This window comes from Protopterus annectens, chromosome 8.part0 (assembly GCF_019279795.1).
Source record: "Protopterus annectens isolate FY-2018-M chromosome 8.part0, PAN1.0, whole genome shotgun sequence".
In the NCBI taxonomy this organism is placed as follows: domain Eukaryota; kingdom Metazoa; phylum Chordata; order Ceratodontiformes; family Protopteridae; genus Protopterus; species Protopterus annectens.
Genome location: NC_056741.1, coordinates 430340882 through 430364442, shown reverse-complemented (window position 1 = coordinate 430364442; position 23561 = coordinate 430340882). Strand labels below are relative to the sequence as shown.

Sequence of the window (23561 nt, the reverse complement as noted above, 5' to 3'; positions counted from 1 at the left end):
GTTGTAGTGGCCACCTAGTACTTCTACTGGAAATTAACTTTAATGTGCTCCAACCACAGCAGTTACACAGTATGTGCCATCATATGCGTTAGTATCTCAGGTGCTGTTTTGGTTATTAGTTAACTTACCTGAAGGATAGTTACTAAAGCATTGTGAAGATAAACATTATACTTGAAGTACATCTGACATTTTCCATTAAAACCTTTGCTATATTCAAATCAAAGTTTACTGATTCAGCCATATCTGGAAGGCTGCATCTACGAGTTTATAGCAACTGAACCAGTAACTTTATTTTTTTCACTGCTGTTGTTTCTGTGGAAGTTTGCATTTCTTAAAAAAGTTTTTAAATCACTTTAAAATGCTTGAATTTTATAGTTAGTATATAGCACATTCAGTTTTATTAGTGATGGCATTTTAAAGAACCCAGCAGTTACATTTAGCCTGAAGAAGAAGAAAGGAATATAAGGCAGATAAGAATACTTTGACTGTATTTGATGTGATAACCCAGTCTTGGGAGGATTGCTGTGAAAGAACAGTAAACCTGCCAGATATACTTCGAGTAGAATTTCTTTTTGCAGTATTCACTAAATCTTCTCCAAGTAGGTTAACCCATTAACAGGCAAGAGACTACATTAGGCAATATGTGTTGCTTCTGCTTCTCTCATCACCTATTAAAATGGCATGCTCACTACCTCCCTTTTATCTACTGCCTTTCTACTTACCTTCCTGGGTCTTGCTGTTGCCCCCATTACAAGCCTATGCCTTATCAGTGAGTCACTTTCTGAATTTCTTGTATTCATGCTCTTTTGAAGACTATGCTGTTTCATGTTCTTCTTTGCATATGTATTCTCTTCTCTCTGCCAGCATAGCCTAACTGGCATCTACAAAATCTAACTGCATTCCGTGTACTATACTTGAAGTCTCACGTTGCTGCATAAATTGCTGTTAATTGTATTATAGTTTTACGCAGGCCTTTGCACACACTTTTTGTAAAGAGAATGCTTACCATCTTCTCTCATCTCCTGACTTACCTCTCATTTAGTATCCCCTTGTAGCAGCTCTACATGCCTTGCCTTCACATACATTCACATTTTTGGGGATTTTCTTCAGATGCAAGGAATTATTTCACATTATGCATTCAGTTTGTTTCAGAACCTCTTTATTTTTATTCTGAATATTTGACATTTGTTGTTTTCTGACTATGCACAGCAGAATTCTAACAGTAGTTTGTGGGACACTCCCACTATCAAATATTTTTTATGAATGACTCAAAATAGTAAGTCTGGTATTCTGAACTTGCATCCATAATTTGAAAGAGATTTTCTTGCAGTAATTCAATATTTTTTCATACTATCCCATAAATTCTTGTAATCTGTGAAAACACAAGAAAGAAACTGTAACTCCTGACTAAAAGATAATTTGACATACCTGCTGATAAAAGCACTCTTATGGTGATGTGATTAGTGTTACCATGGTGGCTCATGATGTTGTGCGCTGCAAAGCTGCACGTTGTTCCTGCACCTTCAGATTTCACAGCAGCTGTGCATTTTTCCCTTCTGCAATTGATTGCTATAGGTGACATATTCTTTGATAGCTATATCTACTGACTTCTACAATGATGGAAACTAGCTACCACCAAGGATGAGGGGTATTAGCATTGTACTAAGCAACTAGAGAACCTCACATTTGTCTGCCAACAAACAATTCTAATAAAACACAATGTATAGTGGAACAATGTTGCCATTAACCCTCCTCTTTACATGCTGAGCTGGCAGCCTGTCACTTTCATCCTATTTGCACTGTACCACACATACACACACACACACACACACACACACACACACACACACACACACACACACACACACACACACACACACACACACACACACACACACACACAGATATACCTCAGCTGTACAGATTTTCGCAGAATGTCCACATTTTTGCCTCATATTTTGGTGTATTCCTCCAAAAATCTGATCTTTTCTGGCATATTGCTGATGATTGAAGTCATTAAATCATGACAAACATTTGAGTTTAAGATATCATATCCTTCAGAAAATTCATGCTAATGCAAAACCTATTATTCTGTCAACTTTCTAAGTTTGTAAGAGCAATATTTAAAATCTGTCCCTATTTGTCCCCCCATCATTTTAGGCTTTGTCCAGATTTTTTGCTCTAAGAGGTTGAGAGGTATACACACACACACACACACACACACACACACACACACACACACACACACACACACACACACACACACACAAGCTGCCCCCCCCATCTGTCTCAGTGACTTTCTTAGATCATTTCTGAAATCTGGTTGTCAGTGCTGCAGATCGACATCTATCATGGTCTACTAAAGAAGACAGGCTAAATGTCTTTTGCAGAAATAGAAGAAAAACAAGACATGTTATGCTGCTCTAGCTAGGTCAAAGACACTTTGAAACTCATAAAGTACCAGCGCCAATTCATGTCTTAATTTACAGTTAGCATATTTACAGTCAGAAGAAGGTTGATATTAATAAGAATTAAAAATAACTACATGTATGTCAAGTGCATGTATATATGAGACCAAATAATTGTAGCAAACTGGTGAAAATAAAAACTAAAAACCACAAATTCACCAGTAGGACTAGTAGACACAAGTTAATTTTTCAGGTTAAGCGCTTTCATCCAAGTAAAATTGACTTCCTCAGAACAATATACAAACAGTCATGTGGATTTAAGTATATTACACTGTCACAGGATAGGTGAGGAATCCCACCAGTCAAACAAAAGATCTCTTGAATAAATTAATACCTTAAAGACATACACTATAAAAACACTAAAAATACAATAACATACATAGGCCTATTGTGGCAGCAGGGGGGTCTAAAACACACAATTTGGCAGTCTTTGTGGATCAGATTGTTAAGCATGTAGTTGAGAGTATGCCACATCTTGTGAAAGATTCTTGGGACTTTCTGGGACAGATTAAGCAAGATTTATGGAATCCTGATCTGATTTTTTTGACAATAGATGTGCAAGATTTATTCTCCTGTATTCCTAGAGAGGAAGGTTTGGATTATTTTGAAAAAAATGCTGTTTGATCATTCTAGTTTATCTCCAGAGCGTGTACAGCTTGTTTGTGAAATTATGGCCTTGATTTTAGATAACAACTATATTTTTTTTGAAGGGCAATATTTCCAACAAACCAAAGGAGTTGCTATGGGGGCAGCTTGTGCCCCCGTTTATGCAAACCTTGTTTTATTAGGGTGGGAGAAAGAGTTTATTTTTGAAAGTAGGTTTCATTTAGATATTTTGTTTTACAGCAGGTACCTGGATGATATTTTTATTTTATGGAAGGGTACCAAGGAAGGTATTGCTGGTTTTGTTGAATATCTAAATGGCACTACCCATTATTTGAAATTTACCTATGAGTGTAATGAGAAAGAAATTCACTATCTTGATACCACCATCATTAAAGATGTGTGTTGTTTCAGATCCAAGGTGTATAGAAAGAAAACTTTTTGTAATTCCTACCTCCATTTCCAAAATTCACCACCCACTATACCAGAAAAAAAGTATTGTCAAGGGACAGGCAATCAGAATTTCTAGAATGACTTCCCATCATGAGGACATCATTAAGGAATTCAGTGACCTGAGGAACATGTTTCTGGAGAGAGATTATCCACTAGGATTTGTAGAGGGTATTTTACAAGAGGTTTTGAGAGAGTGGGGTTCTAAATATGAACCTCTACTAGGTAGAGATGTTTCTAAAACCAAAACTTTTGAAACAACAGAGAGTTCTACCCATAACTTCTCCCAGGCATGTGTGGTACAATATAGTACACATTCTAATGACATCAGAAATATACTTTGTAAGAATTGGAACATTTTTAGGGGTGACCCTAATATTTTACAAGCAGTGGGTGAACAGCCTATTTTTTGTACTAAAATGGGCCATAACTTGAAACTTACTTGGATAACTTACTTGGGTAACATTAACAATAGTAGTGAAAAAATTAATGAATTCACCAAAGTCTGTGGTTGTTGTACACAGTGTAGATATATACTATCGGCTGCTAGTTTGAAACTTGATAATATCAACCAGGACACAGTGTTGTTCAAAAAAGGTAACTGTCAGACTAGTAAAATAGTTTATCTGGCAAAGTGCAATTCCTGCCCGGGGTTTTATGTTGGGAAAACTGAGAGGGCTCTCAGGTCCAGGATATATGAACACTTATATGACATTAAGAATTCAAAAGAAACCAATGCCTTATTTAGGCATAGTAAAATATGTGTTAATTTCTCTGGATTTAAGTTTGGGATATTAGATACCATTGAAATAAACCCCAGGGGTGGCAACTGGAAAAACACTTTAAACAAGAGGGGACTGATGTGGCAGCTTCGTTTGGCAGCTAATCTGTGTCCAGGATTAAATTATTTTATATCTATCTTGCCTGCTTTAAAAGAAAGAGCGGAAAGGGTTTAATTTTATATAATTTCTTTACAGAAATGTATTTTGTTGTATTTGTAGTGTTTATAGTGTATGCCTTTAAGGTATTAATTTATTCAAGAGATCTTTTGTTTGACTGGTGGGATTCCTCACCTATCCTGTGACAGTGTAATATATTTAAATCCACATGACTGTTTGTATATTGTTCTGAGGAAGTCAATTTTACTTTGATGAAAGTGCTTAACCTGAAAAATAAACTTGTGTCTACTAGTCCTACTGGTGAATTCATGTATATATGAGAACTGGATCTACTTCTAAAGATCAAAGTTTCAAAACTTCGAATTCAAACTGCCAAAACCAGAGAAATGAAGTTTTGAAATTCGAAGGCAAAATAAAAAAAAAACATAAACACAAAAACAATTTTTTTACATTTTCGCAGGGGGGGCAACCCCCCCCCCCGCTAAATAAATATACCAACTCTGAGATTGCACTACAGTGAGGAAAAAGGTAAATATCCCATTCTGTGCTGTAAAGTGATCTCCATTCAAAACATTTGAAGTTTCAAAACTTTGATCTTCTGGTCTTGGCTGTTTGAAGTTCAAGGTTTTGAAACTTAGAGCTTCTGAAGGGGATCCATCAGAACTAGAAATGTGCCATAAAGGCCTCTGATGGAGCACTACAGAAAGAACCATGAATGTTTTAGACTTGGTGCCCAACATGGGCCAGGTTTAGAAAGAGTGTTGAATGGGTATTGTTATGTTAGGAAATAGGTGACTTTAGGCCAGAACAGGATAAGGTAAGGAATGAGATACAGTTCTAGGCTGGCATGTCTGTGAAATGTTATTATTCTGTCATAATTGTGCTATTTCACTAAAATACTTAATTTTGTCACCACGTCATCATTATTTTATGTTTCACTTAGCAAATCTGAACTCAAGAAACTTGGAGCCCAGCAGTCATATTACTATTCCCAAGAAAACCTAAGAAAAATGCATATGACTGGAATGTTGTCATCATCCTGATAACTGGCAGTATTGGGAAATGATGCACGTATCAGCATCCTCTCAACTTCTTAGAGCAAGAAATCTGGACAAAGCAATAAAAAAAGTGTCAGAAAGGTCCAAAAATAGGGGCAATTTTTAAATATTCCTTTACAAACTTAGAAGGTTCATCGAATAACAGGTTTTGCATTAGCAAAAATTTTCTGAAGAGTATGAAGTCTGAAACTCAAATGTCTGTCATTATTTTCTAACTTCAATTTTTAATGATTTGCCACTAATTTGCCAGAAAACCACAATTTTTTATAAAACAGGCCAAAAATATGAGGCAAAAATTTGGACAGTTGAGAAGTATGCTTATCAGCACTGGGCAGATTGCTTTTTCAGAAACAAAAAATATAAGGAGGATTGTATTTCCTACTGTTGAAAGAACTTAATAGAGGAAAATATGAAGTGTGGTATTCATGGTGATGGAGATGTTGCTGTATGAGTATATACTGTTAGTCCCATCCATATAATCCTCATCACTATCTTTGTGCTCCTTAGTATCATCCATGTACTCCTCAGAACCATTCATATAATCCTTGGTACTATCCCTATACTCCTAATTACTATTCCCATACTTCTTAAGGTTTGCAATCAAAATCATGAAATGCACTTACCATCTGTCAGAAGGTCGAATGGAAAGGTGCAAAATTGCGAATGTAAATCATGTTGACTCTGAAACATTGACATGTAGCTTGTATTCACAGTTTTGAGCATCATTGTTTTGAACTGGATCACAATACAGTGGGGATCAGGTAAAAATTACTCTTTTTCTCAATGTAGAGCAAACTTGGAGTTTAATATATATAAATATCAGGGGGTGTAAGGGGTACAGGGGAGCTTGACCTCCTGCAAAACAGTAGAAATATGTATGCATTTAAAATGGTGTATTTTTTAGATGGTGAGTTGTCCAGTAACTGTCAAATGTCGATTCTTGCTTTCTGAATGAACTGGCATTCAGAGCAGTTGGCTTGATGGTGTTCATTGCTCCTGTCAGGAATGTGAACATTCGTGGTTAGGGCTTTCAATATTTTGATAGTAAACCTACTTTTTAGTACCAGCTCTGTACTCCTCAGTACTATACTTGTCCTCCTCAGTAGTATACCACCCATGTGTTCCTCAGTATTATAACACCCATATACTCCTCAGTTCTGTACTTGTCCTCCACAGTATTATACCACCCATGTACTCCTCAGTACTATACTTGTCTTCAGTATTATACCACCCATGTCCTCCTCAGTACTATACTTGTCTTCAGTATTATACCACCCATGTCCTCCTCAGTACTATACTTGTCTTCAGTATTATACCACCCATGTCCTCCTCAGTACTATACTTCTCCTCCTCAGTATTATACCACCCATGTCCTCCTCAGTACTATACTTGTCTTCAGTATTATACCACCCATGTCCTCCTCAGTACTATACTTGTCTTCAGTATTATACCACCCGTGTCCTCCTCAGTACTATACTTGTCCTCCTCAGTATTATACCACCCATGTCCTCCTCAGTACTATACTTGTCCTCCTCAGTAGTATACCACCCATGTGTTTCTCAGTATTATACCACTCATATACTCCTCAGTTCTGTACTTGTCCTCCACAGTATTATACCACCCATGTACTCCTCAGTACTATGCTTGTCCTCCTCAGTATTATACCACCCATGTACCCCTGAGTACTATACTTGTCCTCCTCAGTACTATACTTGTCTTCAGTATTATACCACCCATGTCCTCCTCAGTACTATACTTGCCCTCCTCAGCAGTATACCACCCATGTAGTCCTCAGTACAATACTCGTCCTTCTTCGTATTATACCACCCTTCTACCCCTGAGTACTATACATGTCCTTCTTAGTATTATATCACCAAAGTACTCCTCAGTAATATACTTGTCCTGCTCAGTATTATATCACCCATATACGCTTCAGTATTACACTTGCCATCCTCAGTATTATATCACCAATGTACTCCTTAGTACTATGCTTGTGCTCCTCAGTATTATACCACCCATGTACTCCTCACTGCTATATTTGTACTTCTCAGTACTGCTCAAGTACTTCTCAATATGTTCCACGTACTCTTCAGGACCATCTATGACCTCCTCACTACCATTCGGAGTCGGATAGTGGAATGGTACAGAATGGCATGGTTCTGTTTTTTTGATTAGGAACTAACAAACCCAGGCAAGATAGCAGCAGAGATGATACATTAGGAGCCAGACAGATGACTTCAGTTCATTAATGAGCTGCAACATTTCCTTACTAGTCATATTAATATAGACAGAAGAATGGACTGTTGTCTTAATGGAGCAGCCCAGTTCTTTTAAAATCACAAAAAAATACAGCCCCTATGGAATTTCGTAGTCATTGGTCTGTCATACTATAGCCAATGTTATAGAGAAAGGCACGGAGTTGGTTTTGAGACACGACTTTATGTCCTAAACTATACCTTGACCTTTCTTTTTCTATCCTATACAGGCAAAGAAATATGAAATTGTAATGCAATGCAGCTTTTGCTTTTCATGCAGATGCCAGTTTTATATATGATGTTCTCTAGCAATCTTTTCTTGTCTAATGATTTCAGTAAGATTCATGGCCTTTTCATCATACAGAAGGACAAGCATTCTGAGCTGATAAGTCTCTATTTACCTGTGGATCAAAGCTATTTGATTTGATTTTCTTTTTTGTGTTTAAATGGAACAACCTGTATTCATCACTAAATCTGATAATAATGTGGACTTTTGGGCTTCATTAAATATGCTTTGTTTCAGAACAGAAGAGATTGACATATGTTCATAGGTAACACTAGGCTAACTGACCTGATGGGCCCTTTTAACCCTAGCTAATATGCTCAGGTCAGAAACTTTGTTTCTATGAGGTTAAGACCTTAACCATTATGCCAACCACATCCTCTAAAAAGCTTCTGGCACAGGTTCATAGAGATTTAGGAGTCATTCAGTCAAGGAGCCAATCCGAAATTTCCATTTGTCCCAAAGGACTGTCTGGTTAAGTGACTAGCTCTGGGTTGCATAGCAGGCAAGTGAAGACTGAGAGAATCTAACCCAGTACCACTTCATTGCCTTAAACCACTGAGTTACCTATCAGACTAAAACATTCACCCACTCCCAATCGGGGAATCAAACCCTGATCTCCCTCATGATAGGCAGGGATAATCACTACTATACCAACAGGGAAGTTATCAGTATAGAAAGTGTGTGATGTTTGGTATGTAGCATGTTAAGAACTCTTGCACCTTCATTTCCAAACCATCAATATGCTCTTGTGAATTTAGTGGCAATAAACTAATGTGGAATCTCTGAATATGTACAGAAAATGAGAGGAAAGCAAATTGGTTATACCACAGCTCTTACACAACCAATAATGCCCAACAGGTGGATAATATTTATAGAATAGCACTCACCCTGCAGGGTATTATTGCACTTAGAGAATGGGCTATTAAATTGTTTTTTTTTGTTGTTTTTTTATACTATATATATCTTTTTATATTTTTGATGTAAAATAGTTCCTTTGCCTAATGTTCACAACTTGCTGTAGTAAATGTAATGGCTGTTAGAGGAGTTATTTTACATCCAAAATACAAGTTATGTAAGTATTTAAGGTGTGCATGCATCTCTCTCTCACACACACACACACACACACACACACACACACACACACACACACACACACACACACACACACACACACACACACACACACACATTCAGAAGCACAGACACACTGACAGACTTACAAATGTATATTGAGAAACACACAGATTCAAAACACAGACAGGCAGACAGGCTTGCACATATATACATAGACAGAAACACATACACGAGCACATAGATTCATAGGTTCATAGGTTGGTACTAGGCTATCGGCCCAAGGGCCTATACAAGCCTAGCCATAACAATTCCCAGGCTATTTCTTCCCACACTATGTACTTTCCTAGGCCCCTGTCTAGCAGGGCGACTGACGTGATCCCCGGGGTGAATTTCTTTCTCCCATCCAATCATCAAGGTTCCTTTTGAAGAGGGCCAAAGAGCCGCTCTGCTTGACATGTATGGGCAGTCTATTCCAGAGTCTGGGGAGTCTCTGGGTCAGGAGCCTATCCCACCAGCATGTTTTGTTTATTGTGATGACAAGTTTTAGATCCCTGGAGTGTGTGGCTCTGAGGGATTGGGATTTCTTTAAGTGTAGCATGTCCAATAGCTCTGGGTTTGACATGGCCTTGTATGTTAAGCAGAGATCACCTCGGAGTAGATGATATGCGACAGAGTATAGCTGGAGTTTTTTAACGCGGTCAGTACAGGACATCTGCTTTAGGCCTGTGATTCATTTAGTGAGGCATTTCTACGGTCTTTCCAGTTGTTGCAGATGTCTTGAGAGGTACATACCAAATGTGGCATTGTATTCTATAATGGATCTAATGAGGGATGAGTACAGTGGGACAATGACCTCCTTTTTTCTTGATGAAAAGCCCTTAGTGATGAGATGTGCCACGCAGAAGACTTTCCTGACTGTTGTGATGATGTGGTTATTGAAGGTGAGACCACTGTCCACCTGTGTCCCTAAATCTCTTATCACACTTTCGGTGTTTAGTGTACTGCCACCTATGTGGTAATTCATGGGTGCATGTTTTTTCCCAAAGGGGATAACTATACATTTCTTGCCAATGAGATTGAGCCCATGGCTCTGGCACCAAGCATCTGTTTCTATAAGGCCCTTTTGCAGAGTATTGACATAATTTGGAGATTCAATAATGGCTCCCAGTTTGCAGTCATCTGCAAACTTTGTTAGCCAGAGTCTCTTAGTGTTGGCCTGTACTTCAGAGAAGTAGATGCCAAACAAGAGAGGTCCCAGGACTGAACCCTGAGGTACTCCACTTGTCACTTGTCTGGAGATGGATTTGGAGTCAGCTACTTTTACAGTGTGGGTTCTGTCAGTAAGCCAGTTGGCAACCCATCGGGTGATGTAGGGATTAATGCCCAGCTTAGTAAGTTTATCCATGATTCCAGAGTGGGGGATGGTGTCAAAGGCCTTGGCGAGGTCCAGATAGGCTGTGTGGACTGCCTTACCCTCGTCCATGGCTCTGGAGACTGATTCAAAGAAGTCAATCATGTTCAGGAGACAAGGTCGTCCCTTCACGAACTCAAACTGGGTGGGGTCCAGTGTTTTAAGGTTGCCAATGTCTTTGTTTATAAGTTCCATGAGAATACATTCCATGGCCTTGCAGATCAGGCTTGTCCGATTGATGGGGTGGTAGTTCCCAGGATCCAAGGTGGATCCCCCCTTGTGGAGTGGGATAACTGTAGTAGTGCTCCATTCAGTGGGCACAAAGCCTGAGGTGAGGGTATGGTTAAACATGATACTTAGGTGAGGTGCCAGTTGATTTTGTAGTTTATGTAGTACATAGCCCGGGATGTCATCTGGTTCCATGGATGCTATATTCTTAGCTTTGGAGAGTGCGTTTTTTTACCTGTGTGGCCATTATTACCAGAATTTGGCAATCTTCTGGTATTGAGATGGGCCATTTAGGGGGTGAGAGGGGGGTGAAGTTGGCACTGAATCGATCTGCCAGGATATTGGCAATACCCTTGGGATCAGTATATTTACAGACACACACACACACACACACACACACACACACACACACACACACACACACACACACACACACACAGAAATTAGAGCCATTTTGTTGACGGATGACATAATGTCTCAGCACATGCAAATCAGTGAAGTAAAACAATGCAGGTCATTGCAGTCTACCCCCTCTGTCTCTAATTTCTTTTCACATAGTGCCTCTCTGCACCATTCCAGACATTAAGAGTTCATTCTCTCTTAATATTTCACGTTCTGATGAACTGCCTGTTGCAGAACTGCCTCTCTCTTTCTCTCTCACAATCACTCTCTTTCACTGTTATGAACACGAACACACACACACACACACACACACACACACACACACACACACACACACACACACACACACACACACACACACACACACACACACACACACACACACACACACACACCAGAACTGAAGGGTATCTTTGTTCCTGTAACAGCTTTAAAATCTGTTATACACTCCACATTACCATGCATAAAATGTCCGTTCACAGTGTTTTACTTCAGAATGATCCTTAGCAAAGTTGGATTTTCCTGAATTCAGAGACTAATCATGATACTCCATGTACATAAAGGGGTGTGATCAAATTTCCAGTCATAACCAAGGTCTTATATGACTGAGACATGAATGTCAAGAAATTCAAACAGAGTAAAGTGAAGCTTGAGAGGAGAATCTTGGCATTCATGTTGAGGACACACATCCAAGGAGTTATGAGTGAACAGACCCAATTGTAATTTGTTGTAGCACATGGAGATTTAGTTGCTCCAATGTACTATTAGTTACAGTAGTCCAGACGCTAAGTGTCCCTCTGTTGAATTAATGCCTTTAAAAGCTGTTGCACATATCATTCTGCTATACTTTTATTTTTTTCTGAGTAAAAGCAAAGTATATTCCAGTTTTTAAAGTTGGTTTAGCTTCTTGACACTCTTCTGTGGTGCCTGGCACCATAATTATGCTTTAGTGCAAGACAGCACTCAAAAGTGCTTAACGAAACCTTATTAAACACCTCCCATATGTCAGAAAGGTGCTTAACAAAGTTATTTTTTCAGACTCAAGAGTACGATTATGTAGGCCATGTCCTACTATATACATGGAGTGCAGATTATAGTTTTACTTTGTAAACAAGGCCACCATCATGTTTGAGTTTCTGGAATAAGTTAAACCATGAATACAGTGTACGGATTTGAATTTTATTAAAAAAAACTCAGGATGCATTCTTGTTCTTAATGGTATTTTACTTTTAGTATCAGAATTGTGACTTGAACCCTGCAAAATAAAATAATAATGTATATTATATCTATAAAGTTGTGAAAATCAGAATTTTAAATGGCACCGCATGTAGCACTGAAGCAGACTATGTGTTGGATAAACTAGGTAAATGTTTCATAAACACTATGGCATGTTATTAGCTCACAACATACCATATTAGAATAGACAGAATTTGGAAGTGCTGATGTAAAAATCTCATGGTCTTGTGTACATTTTTGGTATATTAAGTATACCTTTGTTTCATACATTATTCTTTGGCAAAATAAAAATGTAATGATTTCTATCACCTCAGCTAAGATGGAGCTCCGGAGCCCAGACCTTGTGTTTTCTCTTGGGAAGGAGCAGTTCACTTAGGAGGGTGAAGTTGCTCGTTTACTTTCACTTGGAGGCATTTAGCAGAGGGAATGCTGCTGTCTTTGACAGAATAATAAACTCTTAGTCAGAAAACCAAGGAATAACTGTTTCAATATTTTTTTACATCTCAAAAGAAAAAAAATCATTAACTATGTCTGGTTTCCCATTCAACATGCCGGTTAGTTGTATATAGAACTGTTACAAAACTGTTTTCTAAAGTCTGTGTTTATATGTATAGACTACAAGGCAAATAATAGAAATAATCCAAACATAAAAAGAGTGAAGCAAGATTAATTTAAAATAAAAAAATACATGTTATTGAGGATTGTAAAACAATTGTAATGCATTGTAGGCTTCATGGTGTGTTTCAGTGCTGATGATCGGTTTGATGCCAGCTTTCATACCAACGTCCTCGTGAATTCCAGTGGCTACTGCCAGTACCTACCTCCAGGTGAATGGCATCAGTTTTGGGACTTAAATTGTGGTGCATGCTACCCTGTGCATGAGATTTTCAATAGCATGTTTGTGCTGTATTGTATTTATTCATTGCTTTGCACAAGTTAGCTTTTTTCAGTTTAGACACCTATATCTGAGAAGACATGAGGAATGCATTTGTTGTCGGCTGCTAAACGTGACATCAGGCAAAGATCATTCAGCTGACGTAAAGCAGCTGAAAGTCTACCAGAAGGGTAGATATATATAGCGGGGTAGGGAGGCTGAACTGGAAGTTTATCTGTGCAATCTTAGTTATATAACTAACTCCTGGTATGTATTAATTTCGGGGTGAAGTAAAATTACATTGAACTTTTCAGTATTCACCGAGTCACTTTTGGCACCTTATAATTAATTACACAAGTAGATGAAATAAGCCATCCCTTGTTTGTGCACACTGATCAGAAGGGGCATGAGGAAGTTGTTGCAGCCCATTTCCATGCAGCTTGAAGATGAGGAATAATTGCATTATTTACATGCACTTTAACTGACAGGTAGAGTGTCACAAACAACACTGGAAATATGTCCTATTTCTTTAAGTGCTCTCATAGTATTGCTTTTTTCACTAGCAATCAATATAATGAATACAACCATCTGAAAGTTGTGATTTCTCAAAAATCCCAATGTTCAAACATTACAAATATTTACCAGCAACACCCTACTGTATTCCACCATGTCTGGGGGACACCGCCATCATACCCATAACTAAATATATTGGCTAAGTTACCCCAGGTATTTGCATAATCCCCAGTGTTTACAGAATTGTGCTCACCAAGATGAGTGTTGATGAGGTGCTCATTGACCACTGGTTACACAACTTCACTTTGTGTGTATTTACCTTACAGTGACAGGAGAGGGATGAAGAGACAAAAGTTAATTACTTTCCTCTCAAAGTTTTTGTTTCCTGTGTTATAGTGTCTGGAGAATTGTTTTTGTTTCCTGTGTTATAGTGTCTGGAGAATTATGTAAACACTTGGTGTAAAAACAGTACTTTCTCTGATTATATGTTTCTGTAGAGAAACACAGCACTCCTCGAGCTAGCAGTTTTAGCTGAAGTTTAGATATATACAGTTCAGGCATGAAATCACAGAGCCAACTGCAAACTGCTGCATTTACATATTTGCATAAATTAATTTTTGTAGTAGAAATAAGTCTAATCCAGGAAATATTCTCAGCAAGGGTATGCAACAGGAGCAGCAGGTAGGGAAGGGGATGTGCTAGCTAAAACAAATCTGCAGGGCAGTTGGAAAAGGGAAGCATTTATATAAAAAGAATGAGTGAAGGAGATGTTCCATGCTCTGAAAGTGAAATGGCTCCCCAACAAAGAAAGTTATTATAAATCGACCTAGTCTAACAAAAGAAGCAAAGCTATTTCTCTTAAATGAGCAACAGTCAAAGGAAAAATAATAACTATTCCTGCCAGCAGTGTTCATTTATGATGCTTTTTAAGAAAAATGGATTTTACGACATAGCTTTCTTATATCTGGAGTTACCTGGTAGTTTACAACTGTTATATCTGACCAGTGGCTGCTTTGTTCAAGCTAGCATAATATACTTACTTGTTATTGTTGCACTGACCTATATAACTCTGAAATGCTGCGGACAACACACCATTTTTAAGATAGATAGCCTGCTGGTCTAATAAAAGGTATTACATTATCTGGTGGCTTTTATATTTTATGGACCAATATCACAAAGCTGTTTTACTTTCTTCACTGCAGAAGGTGCTGAGATGAAAACAAAGAATCTTATCTTTATCACTCAGCTACTCCCAATATGTGGTCTGCAATTTATTTAACAAATTAAATTAATGACAGTCAGTGAACTGATACAAGGTCATTTTGCAGAGTCCTGAACTGAACTCATAATATTCTTTTTTAACACCAAATTGCCTTTCATAGAGTATCGTTCTGGGGCTTCATTTAAAATAAAGTAATACCTCCAGTACCCTTAAACTGCAGAGAAATATTATACAGATTATATGCAGTAGCCATTAGATATCCACTACTAATAAAGATATGCCAAATTATACCATGACCCCCCCCAAAACGTGCACGCTGATTGGCCAGCGTGCACATTGTAACTCGAGTTATACTAATGGAAAAAGGTCCAGTCACCCGGACTTTTTTCCATTAGTATAACTCTACTTTTAAAACACTGTCTCGCTATGTTAAATGGGTTTAACATAGCGAGACAGCTTTAAAATAAGCAACGGAGATCTCCGTTGCTTATTTTAAAGCTGTCTCGCTATGCTAAACCCATTTAACATAGCAAGACAGGTTTTAAAAAAAAGCAACGGAGAAAGCAAGATCTCCGTCGCTTTTTTTACTGTTTCGCTATGTTAAATGGGTTTAACATAGCGAGACAGTTTTAAAATAAGCAACGGACATCTCCGTTGCTTATTTTAAAGCTGTCTCGCTATGTTAAACCCATTTAACATAGCAAAACAGTAAAAAAAAAAGCAACAGGGATCTTGCTTTCTCCGTCGCTTTTGCCCACAGCTCTGGTGTACTGCGCAGGCGCGCAGTACATCAGAACTGCTGCGGATGCCAGACATCTGCGGAAAGGCAGTAAACAGGCATTATACTATGCCATTATTTAAGAAAAGTAATAGTTTCTTTTCTTAAATAATGTCATATATAGCAATAACCACTTCTGGGTGGGTAATGCTGTATTTACCCACGGTTGGCTTTGTTTGGTCCCTCGGGCTTCACCCTCGGGACCAAACCACGCCAACCGTAGGTAAATCCAGCATTACCCACACCCAGGCGTGGGTTATTGCTATATAGTTTAATTCTGTGCATAACTGATGTCATGCACTGCTGGCAGACATTGTTAAAATTGGATTGTACCTAGGATGGAGTTCTTATTCTATTTTATAAATAATCTTAGTCCAGGCTACTCCTTATGCTGATATCTCAAAATTTCTAGTCAGAGCTTGCCTTAGGTAAAATGGCACACTATGCGAAAAGGCTCTGTAGCATCCTCCCCCACATCCCTTCCTAGCCTGCTCACACTATCCAGCTTATTTTTCCCCTTTTTCTCAGCTTATCTTAGTCTAGATTATTTGTTCACTCATACAACATGTTCTATCTTAGTAAGACTGCACTGTGACAACTGTGGAGGAAACAATTGCATTAAAAAGGAGGTCTAAGGACAGCAAGCCCCCCCCCATGGGTGCTGTACATTCTCTAAGGTACATGTTAGAGTTTTTAAACAACTTTTTCATCCACTGATTGCATGAACAAAAACCATGATCAAAGAAATAATTTAGCCTTACACTTCAAATTTGTTTTTTCTTGCATCTTTTCATCATATGCTAACCGAACAAGACTGTATTGTAATAACTGCAGTGGGAATAAATGTATTAAGCTGGTCGAGTGTGGCCACTAGGTCCCCAGAAGCCGTGAGGTTTTCTAGTAGGTCTGAGATCGATTTTAGTTTTCCAAACAATATTTTTGTTCAGTGATTGTCTGAATAAAATCCATGATCAAAGAAGGAAATTTATTTTATTATTTATTTATTTTCCATTTGTTTACCAGGGATGTCCGACTGGGCCCGAGGCCAGTTTTCAGCAAAGGCCCAGGAAGAAAAGCTCCTTTACAAAAAAAAAAAAACATTACACGCAAATTTATGCAATACAATACCAGAAGTAAATAATTTTACAATGCAATACCAGAAACACATAACAATGTTACAATACAATAAAAGAAAACACACTGGCGGATAATTGAAAAAATGCAGGCAGTAAGTAAGCTAAACAATTAATTGACAAACTAAAAAGATGTCTAACAAAACATACAATATAGAGTTATAATATTCTGAGTAGAAAAAAATAGCAATCTGACAAATAAAAGTAGATTTTACCATCATAGGGAAATGTTAGATTTTTAGGGGAAATGTAATGGCATAGGAGAAATATATTATTAAAAGCATATATGGTACAGAAGCAAGAACAAAATAGATGATATATTAGTGGCACATATACTTAAAACAGTGACAGCAAGGCAGTGTGGAGGTGAGTTGATAAGCAGGGAAAGAAGATGCATATAAAAGACTTGAGATAGGGGTAAAGTCATTAAAGAAGTAATAAAATTAGCGGTAGGTAGAGAGAAGTTGAAATTTGGTGGGCGCAGAAAAAAAGCCACTTAGAATATCAAAAGCAAAAAGATAATTATGGTTGAAAGAAAAGGGATGGACAGAAGAGATCAGCCTGGGTTAGTGCAGGAGCAGAGCCAGGTGTTAGCTAGTTATTCCTTAAGCAGTGTTTACATTTGGATGTATTGCTAGTGTTTATGTCATTTGTGGTATGGAATTCCAGGACTTGGATATTTGGTGGGAGAAAAGAGATTATTATTCTTCAGTTTTTTTTCCATGCATCCTTTCAACACATCCTAACTAACCAAGCCTACACTGTAATGCCTGGAGTAGAAATAAATCTTTTAAGCTGGGGGTCTGTGGTCCGTTAAACTGGCAGAAACCACGAGGTTGCTAGATAGTTGGAGGTGCATTTTGGAGTCTTTTTTAAACAACCTTTTCCTCCAGCAATGGCCTGTACAAAAAGCATGATTAAGGAAGGAAATTCACTGTTACTCTTCACCTTTGGTTTTCTATGCATCCTTTCAACACACTTGCACTTTCCAAACTACCCTGTAATAATTAAATTAAGCTGGAGGTCTAGGGCTGCTAGGTACCCAGAATCCATGGGGTTATAGATGCCCTCAGGTGCATTTTAGAGCTTTTTTTCTAACCTTTTGATCTAATGATGGCCTAAACAAAAATATGCAAATTGAAGAACAAATGCAATCTTACTTTTGTATTTAAAGGAAGTACTAAGTTGTATCCATGTTTTAATGCTTAAAGCTGACCAAACACCAGTTTACAATAAACTGAGAAGACAAATGCTTGTGAGGATACATATATCATATCAAGTTATGGTACCTGTCACCAGCTCAAAATAGATTACAACATTCTTTATATCACCTCTGGTGTTTTATTTGGATTAAAATTAAGACACAGATGAAGGTGCTCCTGTCATATTTATATATACCCCCACTCCAAAAGACATCACCGTCTGTGTACCCTTCTGATGTCAGACAAAACTAAAAAAAAAAAACAAATAGAATGTAACATATTTGCTGTCAGACATATATAAACAGTATGCTTATTTACCCTTCCCCCCAAAAGGTAGCCACCTGTATATGTGTCAGATGTTCCATTGTGAGGAAAATGAAAAAAAAATTACGATTGCAATAATGTTTCCAACTTGTTGTTTTTAGAGACAGTACAGTGATCGTAAACAACATACAGTGACCACTCTGTCCCCATCCCAACATAAGATACATGTCCTCTCAGGTTTGGGAAGAATGTTGAAGAAATAATGACAAAACCACCAGCCCCCCACACAGGTACAGTGGCCTTCTGTGTGCACCCATAACTAGAGCTGATTTTAGACTAGGTGTATTTCAAGGCAGAGATGGTTAACAAGCCCAAATCAAAATCAACTTATACAGCTTTGGTATATGCAAGGGCCCCCAGCCCCCAGAAGATTTGAATGTCTAGGTATTCTGTGACACATTTACCCCTTATTTTTCAGAGATAACTGTTAAACTGAGCAAGTGACAACAGGGGAAGTTACTTTAATCCAGACAACTCCACCAATCAGCTATAGCCCCACGTACAATTTGGATGTCTGTTTGTGATAAAACAGGATAACTATGTAAAGAAGTTCAGCTTTCTTCCAGACAAACAGTTGACACACATTAAAATATTGCACATAGCTTCATGTAGTCAAATTACTGCTATAAAACAAAATAATAAGCAATCAGCAGCAGGTCACTATTCATTTTCTTCCCCAGAAAACAGCCATGACAATTATGCTTACACTGTGCACGTCAGATGTCCATTTAAGTATTCCAGCTTATTTTTCATAAAAGTAAATTAGTCATTCAAAGCCATTTAGTGACTGTTTCAATTGAGCACAGTCAAGCTCAGTTACATTCAACCAGCCAGCCCCACATCCACCCCCCACCCAGTAGTAACTGCCATGAAATGTGACGGCTCTGTAATATTATTTCACTTCCACAGTCCACATCAGTAAGTTCTACAAATTAAGGTATTCTAATCCAAGTTGCTTAAAACAAATCACAAATTCAGAAAAATATTTCCAAAAATATCTGATTGATCACTGCCAGCATAACTGTAAAAACACTAAAAACACATCTCACTGTATCATTCCACTCATCCCAGCTGCCCACACAAATCACAAAGACAGAAATATTGTTCAGAATATCTGGTATAACTGCCAGCATTATTACAGTAATAACACTTCTAATGGCACCATTTCCCTCCTTCCAGATGCTAGTGCCGACATGAATCACAAGGCTAGAAAAAATCCCAAAAGTATTTGATCACCAGCAGCACTTCTGTAAAACAGTAAAACCACTTATTCTACCAGTACCTCTATACTCCTCTCATCTGTAATGTATTTGGTTTGAGAGATGTGTGTCATTAAAACTCCTACAGTGACTTCATTCCTATATTTGAACATTGAAAGGTCTCTACTCTTGTGATCTTGCAACATTAAAGCTAACATAACCTGACTGGTATGGAGCATATTTCCTTTTAGTAGCAGCACTTTTTATTTATTTATTTTTAAAGCAAAGAAACATTGCTCTAAAAAGTAAATAAATACTGAAAGAGCACCCCTATAAGCATGACACCGTAGGAGTGCAAGGCTAGCCCTGGGTCTAATCCACCAAGATCATTCTTTAAAACCCTGGTAGTTGACTCATCTTTGGTCCTCTGAATGTTCTGACATTTGTGTCTTGTCTTGTGTGTGGGACTGCAGGTTGTTTATTGCTGTATTTTAGAATTACCCCAAATGGTACTGATGCTGATGGTTAGTTGATTACAATGCATGTGACTTATTGGCATATATGTTTCTCCCTTTTTAATTTCTCTATATCTTTTGGGTTTCTAATACCATGATGGGAATGGACCCCATTCCTAAGTCAAAGTACAATTAAAGTTCATGTAATTAGTATTGTTTCGCTCTTTGTTGTCAGCCAAAAGTGCTCTTCGCAGCACCCGCAATGTGCCCAGTAATGACTCCTTCTGTAATTCATATGGAGTTACATGTATTAGTAGCATATCTGTATATGATTGTAGACTCTTTTTATAACACCCGTTGCTCCTACTATAATTGGAACTATCTGGGTATCTTTCTTCCACATTGCTCTCATTTCTGCTTGCAAATCCTGATATTTTATGACTTTATGTCTCTCTGTGCACAAGACACTGTAGTCACTGGGTGTGGCGATTTCAATGATCAATGCTACTTTTGTCTTTTTTTATTGGACCACTACATCTAGCATCTATCTTTTGAACTGTTGGTAATGAATGATCCTATGTGATGTAGACTTCATAATTTTCTACGATGCTTTATGGCTCATGTTTCCAGTGTTTTTCAGCCACTTCAATACCATAATGTTTGCACAATCCCCAGTGCAGCAGTGTCGCTACATTATGCCTTTCAGTATACAGTCCTTCTGCCATTAGTATGTCGCAACCAACAATGAGATGTGCAACTGTTTCCAATTCTGTTTTGGAAAACCTACATTTGTTTGCTTTTCCCACATGTTCAATGAACTTTGTAAATCAGTGTGTACATAGCCCACTATCTTGGGCCGCCAATATTAACCTTTCATCTCTTGGTTTGAATTTGCCTCTCCTTAACCATTCCTGCATTTGTTCATGATCAACATGAGGTTCTTTCAGAAGTTTTCAACACTTGCAACTATATTTATGCTTTTTCCACATTTCTTGCCTTCACATCTGATCCTTCACCTTATATTCTTTCTTTTGTTTTTTTGGCACATTCAGTTGGTGCCTGTTTTTTATCTACTTCTTGTTTGATTTCCATTCCTGCTTGATGCCGAGATGCTTCTGCTAGATTAAGCAAAGAAGTCATCTTAGATTTATTTTCCTCATGTTTGAAAACTTTCACTACATTTGGGTCTTGTGAGGTCAGCAGATATGTGTGGAGTCCCACGATTGCAGATCTATACATGTAATCAGTTTCAAGGAGGCCCATCCCTCCTTCTGAATGGGGAATATATAATCTTGGTATGCACTGATTTTTATAAATCATTTGCTGAACATAAAGCATCCTTCTTGTTTTCCTATCTAATCTATCCAACACGTTTTGAGGCCAGTCAATCACTCCAAAACTGTAAGTTAGGACAGGAAGAGCAAATTGGTTTAGAGCTTGGATTTTGTTCCTAGATTTCAGGGCTATTTTCAGGATTAATTTAAGTCTTCTGAAATATTCCTTACTAAGTTTTATTAGCATTTGTTCCTGTTTTATTGCTGATCCTTCATCAGTTCCCAAATATTTATACACTCCCTCTTGCTTAAGTCCTTTTATATAACATTCTTGTCCCAAACTGATGTTTTCCTGGTGTTGCAGTTTTCCTGCCTTAAAGGTTGCTTTTGCACATTTATCAACATCAAATGACATTCTTATATCATCTAAAAAAGTTTTGACAACTTGCAGTTGTGCTTTCAGTTCCTCATCGGATGAGCTATACATTGACAAATAGAAGATGAGAAGTTTTTACAATTTGTTGTTTTCTAGGAGCCAAATTATAGCCATGGCCTAAGCTGTTAAGTAGATAGCTTAATGGATTAAGGGCAAGGCAGAATAGCTGCAGTGACAGAGAGTCACCCTGGAATAACCCCCTTTGAATTTTTGTCTGTAGGATAATAATTTGCCCTTTATCATGGCTTAACTGCAAAGTGGTTTGTCACTGTTTCATGGTTACTGTAATGTAGTCGATCAGTGTAGGATGTATCTTATACATTTTTAAGCACGCTTTTATCCATGAATGTGGGATACTATCAAATGCTTTTTTGTAGTCAATCCATGCCATACTTACATTCTTCCCCTTTTTACAGTTCTCCACTATGACTTTATTTAACAACAACTGATCCTTTGTTCCGTATGACTTTCTTTTATTGCCCTTTTGTTCTACTGCCATAATTGAGTTTTCCTCTAAATGACTATAAACTTTGTTGGTATCAATTCCCGTGTATAGTTTATACATTTTCGGAAGGTAAGTCATTGGTCTATAATTCTTAGGGTAGCTTGCAGGTTCACTCTTAAGTAGGAACATTGCTTTTCCTGTTGTTAGCCAGGTTGATATGCGCTATGATATCATTGACATCATTGATGTCACATATACTCAGAAAACAGCACAATTTCTTTCTGGATGGTTGACATTCCTTTCAGCACCTATATGTTACATTTTTACAGATACCTTTTGTTAAAATTGTCAGTTATATCAGTTTACAATAACTCATTTTCAGATGTGGTGCTGAATTTACAAGAATAAGAGCTGCCAATTTTGTTTTGATACATGGCAACTGAGTGGCAGAAATAATAAACCACAACTCCTTTGAATCATGGTGCACTGTTTAGAATATTTAGAGAACTATTACAATTATTGAACTATGAATTATAATGCAAATAAATAAATGAGTTAATAATGTCTCCTCTGTCACCGCTACAGAAACAGATAGTCTTTCAAAACACATACTGAGTCACTCTGCAGAAATGTAAGGTGATAGTTTAGAAAACCAAGTACATAAGATAGTAAAGCTGAGCAAAAATTCCAGGCAACTGTACATTTACTAATGTTACCTTAATAAAATAAATGTAATTAAAGTGACCCTTTGAGCATGACTTTGCCAGCACATTTGCCATTCATTCATCTATTTGTTCATGCATCTATCCATCCAGCCATCTAGCCATATGTGTAATCATGTTTAATAGGTTCATAGATAGGTACTAGGCTATTGTCCCTAGGGCCTATATAAGCCTAGCCAAATGGTAGAAAATTATTTTCCTGTGCTCTTGTGAAGCAGAGCCACAGAAGTGATCCCCGGGGTGAATTTCCTAGCTCCCACCCAATCATCAAGAATTTTATTGAATAGTGCTAATGAGGAGCTTTGTTTGATATAGATAGGTAGTTTGTTCCAAAGTATGAGAAGTCTCTGGGACAGGAATCTATCCCTCCAGCATGTTCTGTTTATTGTGGTGACAAGGTTTAGGTCCCTAGAGCGTGTAGCTCTGAGGAATTGTGATTTCTTTAAGTGGAGCATGTCCAACAGCTCTGGGTTTGACATAGCTTTGTATGTTAGGCAGAGATCGCCTCTGAGTAGGCAATATGTGACAGAGTAAAGCTGGAGTTTTTTGAGACGACCTGTGTAGGGCATCTGTTTGAGGCTGGTAATCCTATTTGTGAGGTATTTCTGTGGCCT

The 23561-nt window shown here is 37.8% G+C and overlaps 1 protein-coding gene across 1 annotated transcript in view; it reads left to right on the top strand.

Annotated features, from left to right (window-relative positions):
- Positions 1-23561, top strand: part of LOC122808851 (neuronal acetylcholine receptor subunit alpha-7-like) — a 706379-nt gene that overhangs the window by 388843 nt on the left and 293975 nt on the right. Inside the window, exon 5 of the mRNA XM_044079948.1 lies at positions 13118-13197. Within this exon, the coding sequence (XP_043935883.1) occupies positions 13118-13197 (80 nt within the window). The remainder of the gene's footprint in view (positions 1-13117; positions 13198-23561) is intronic.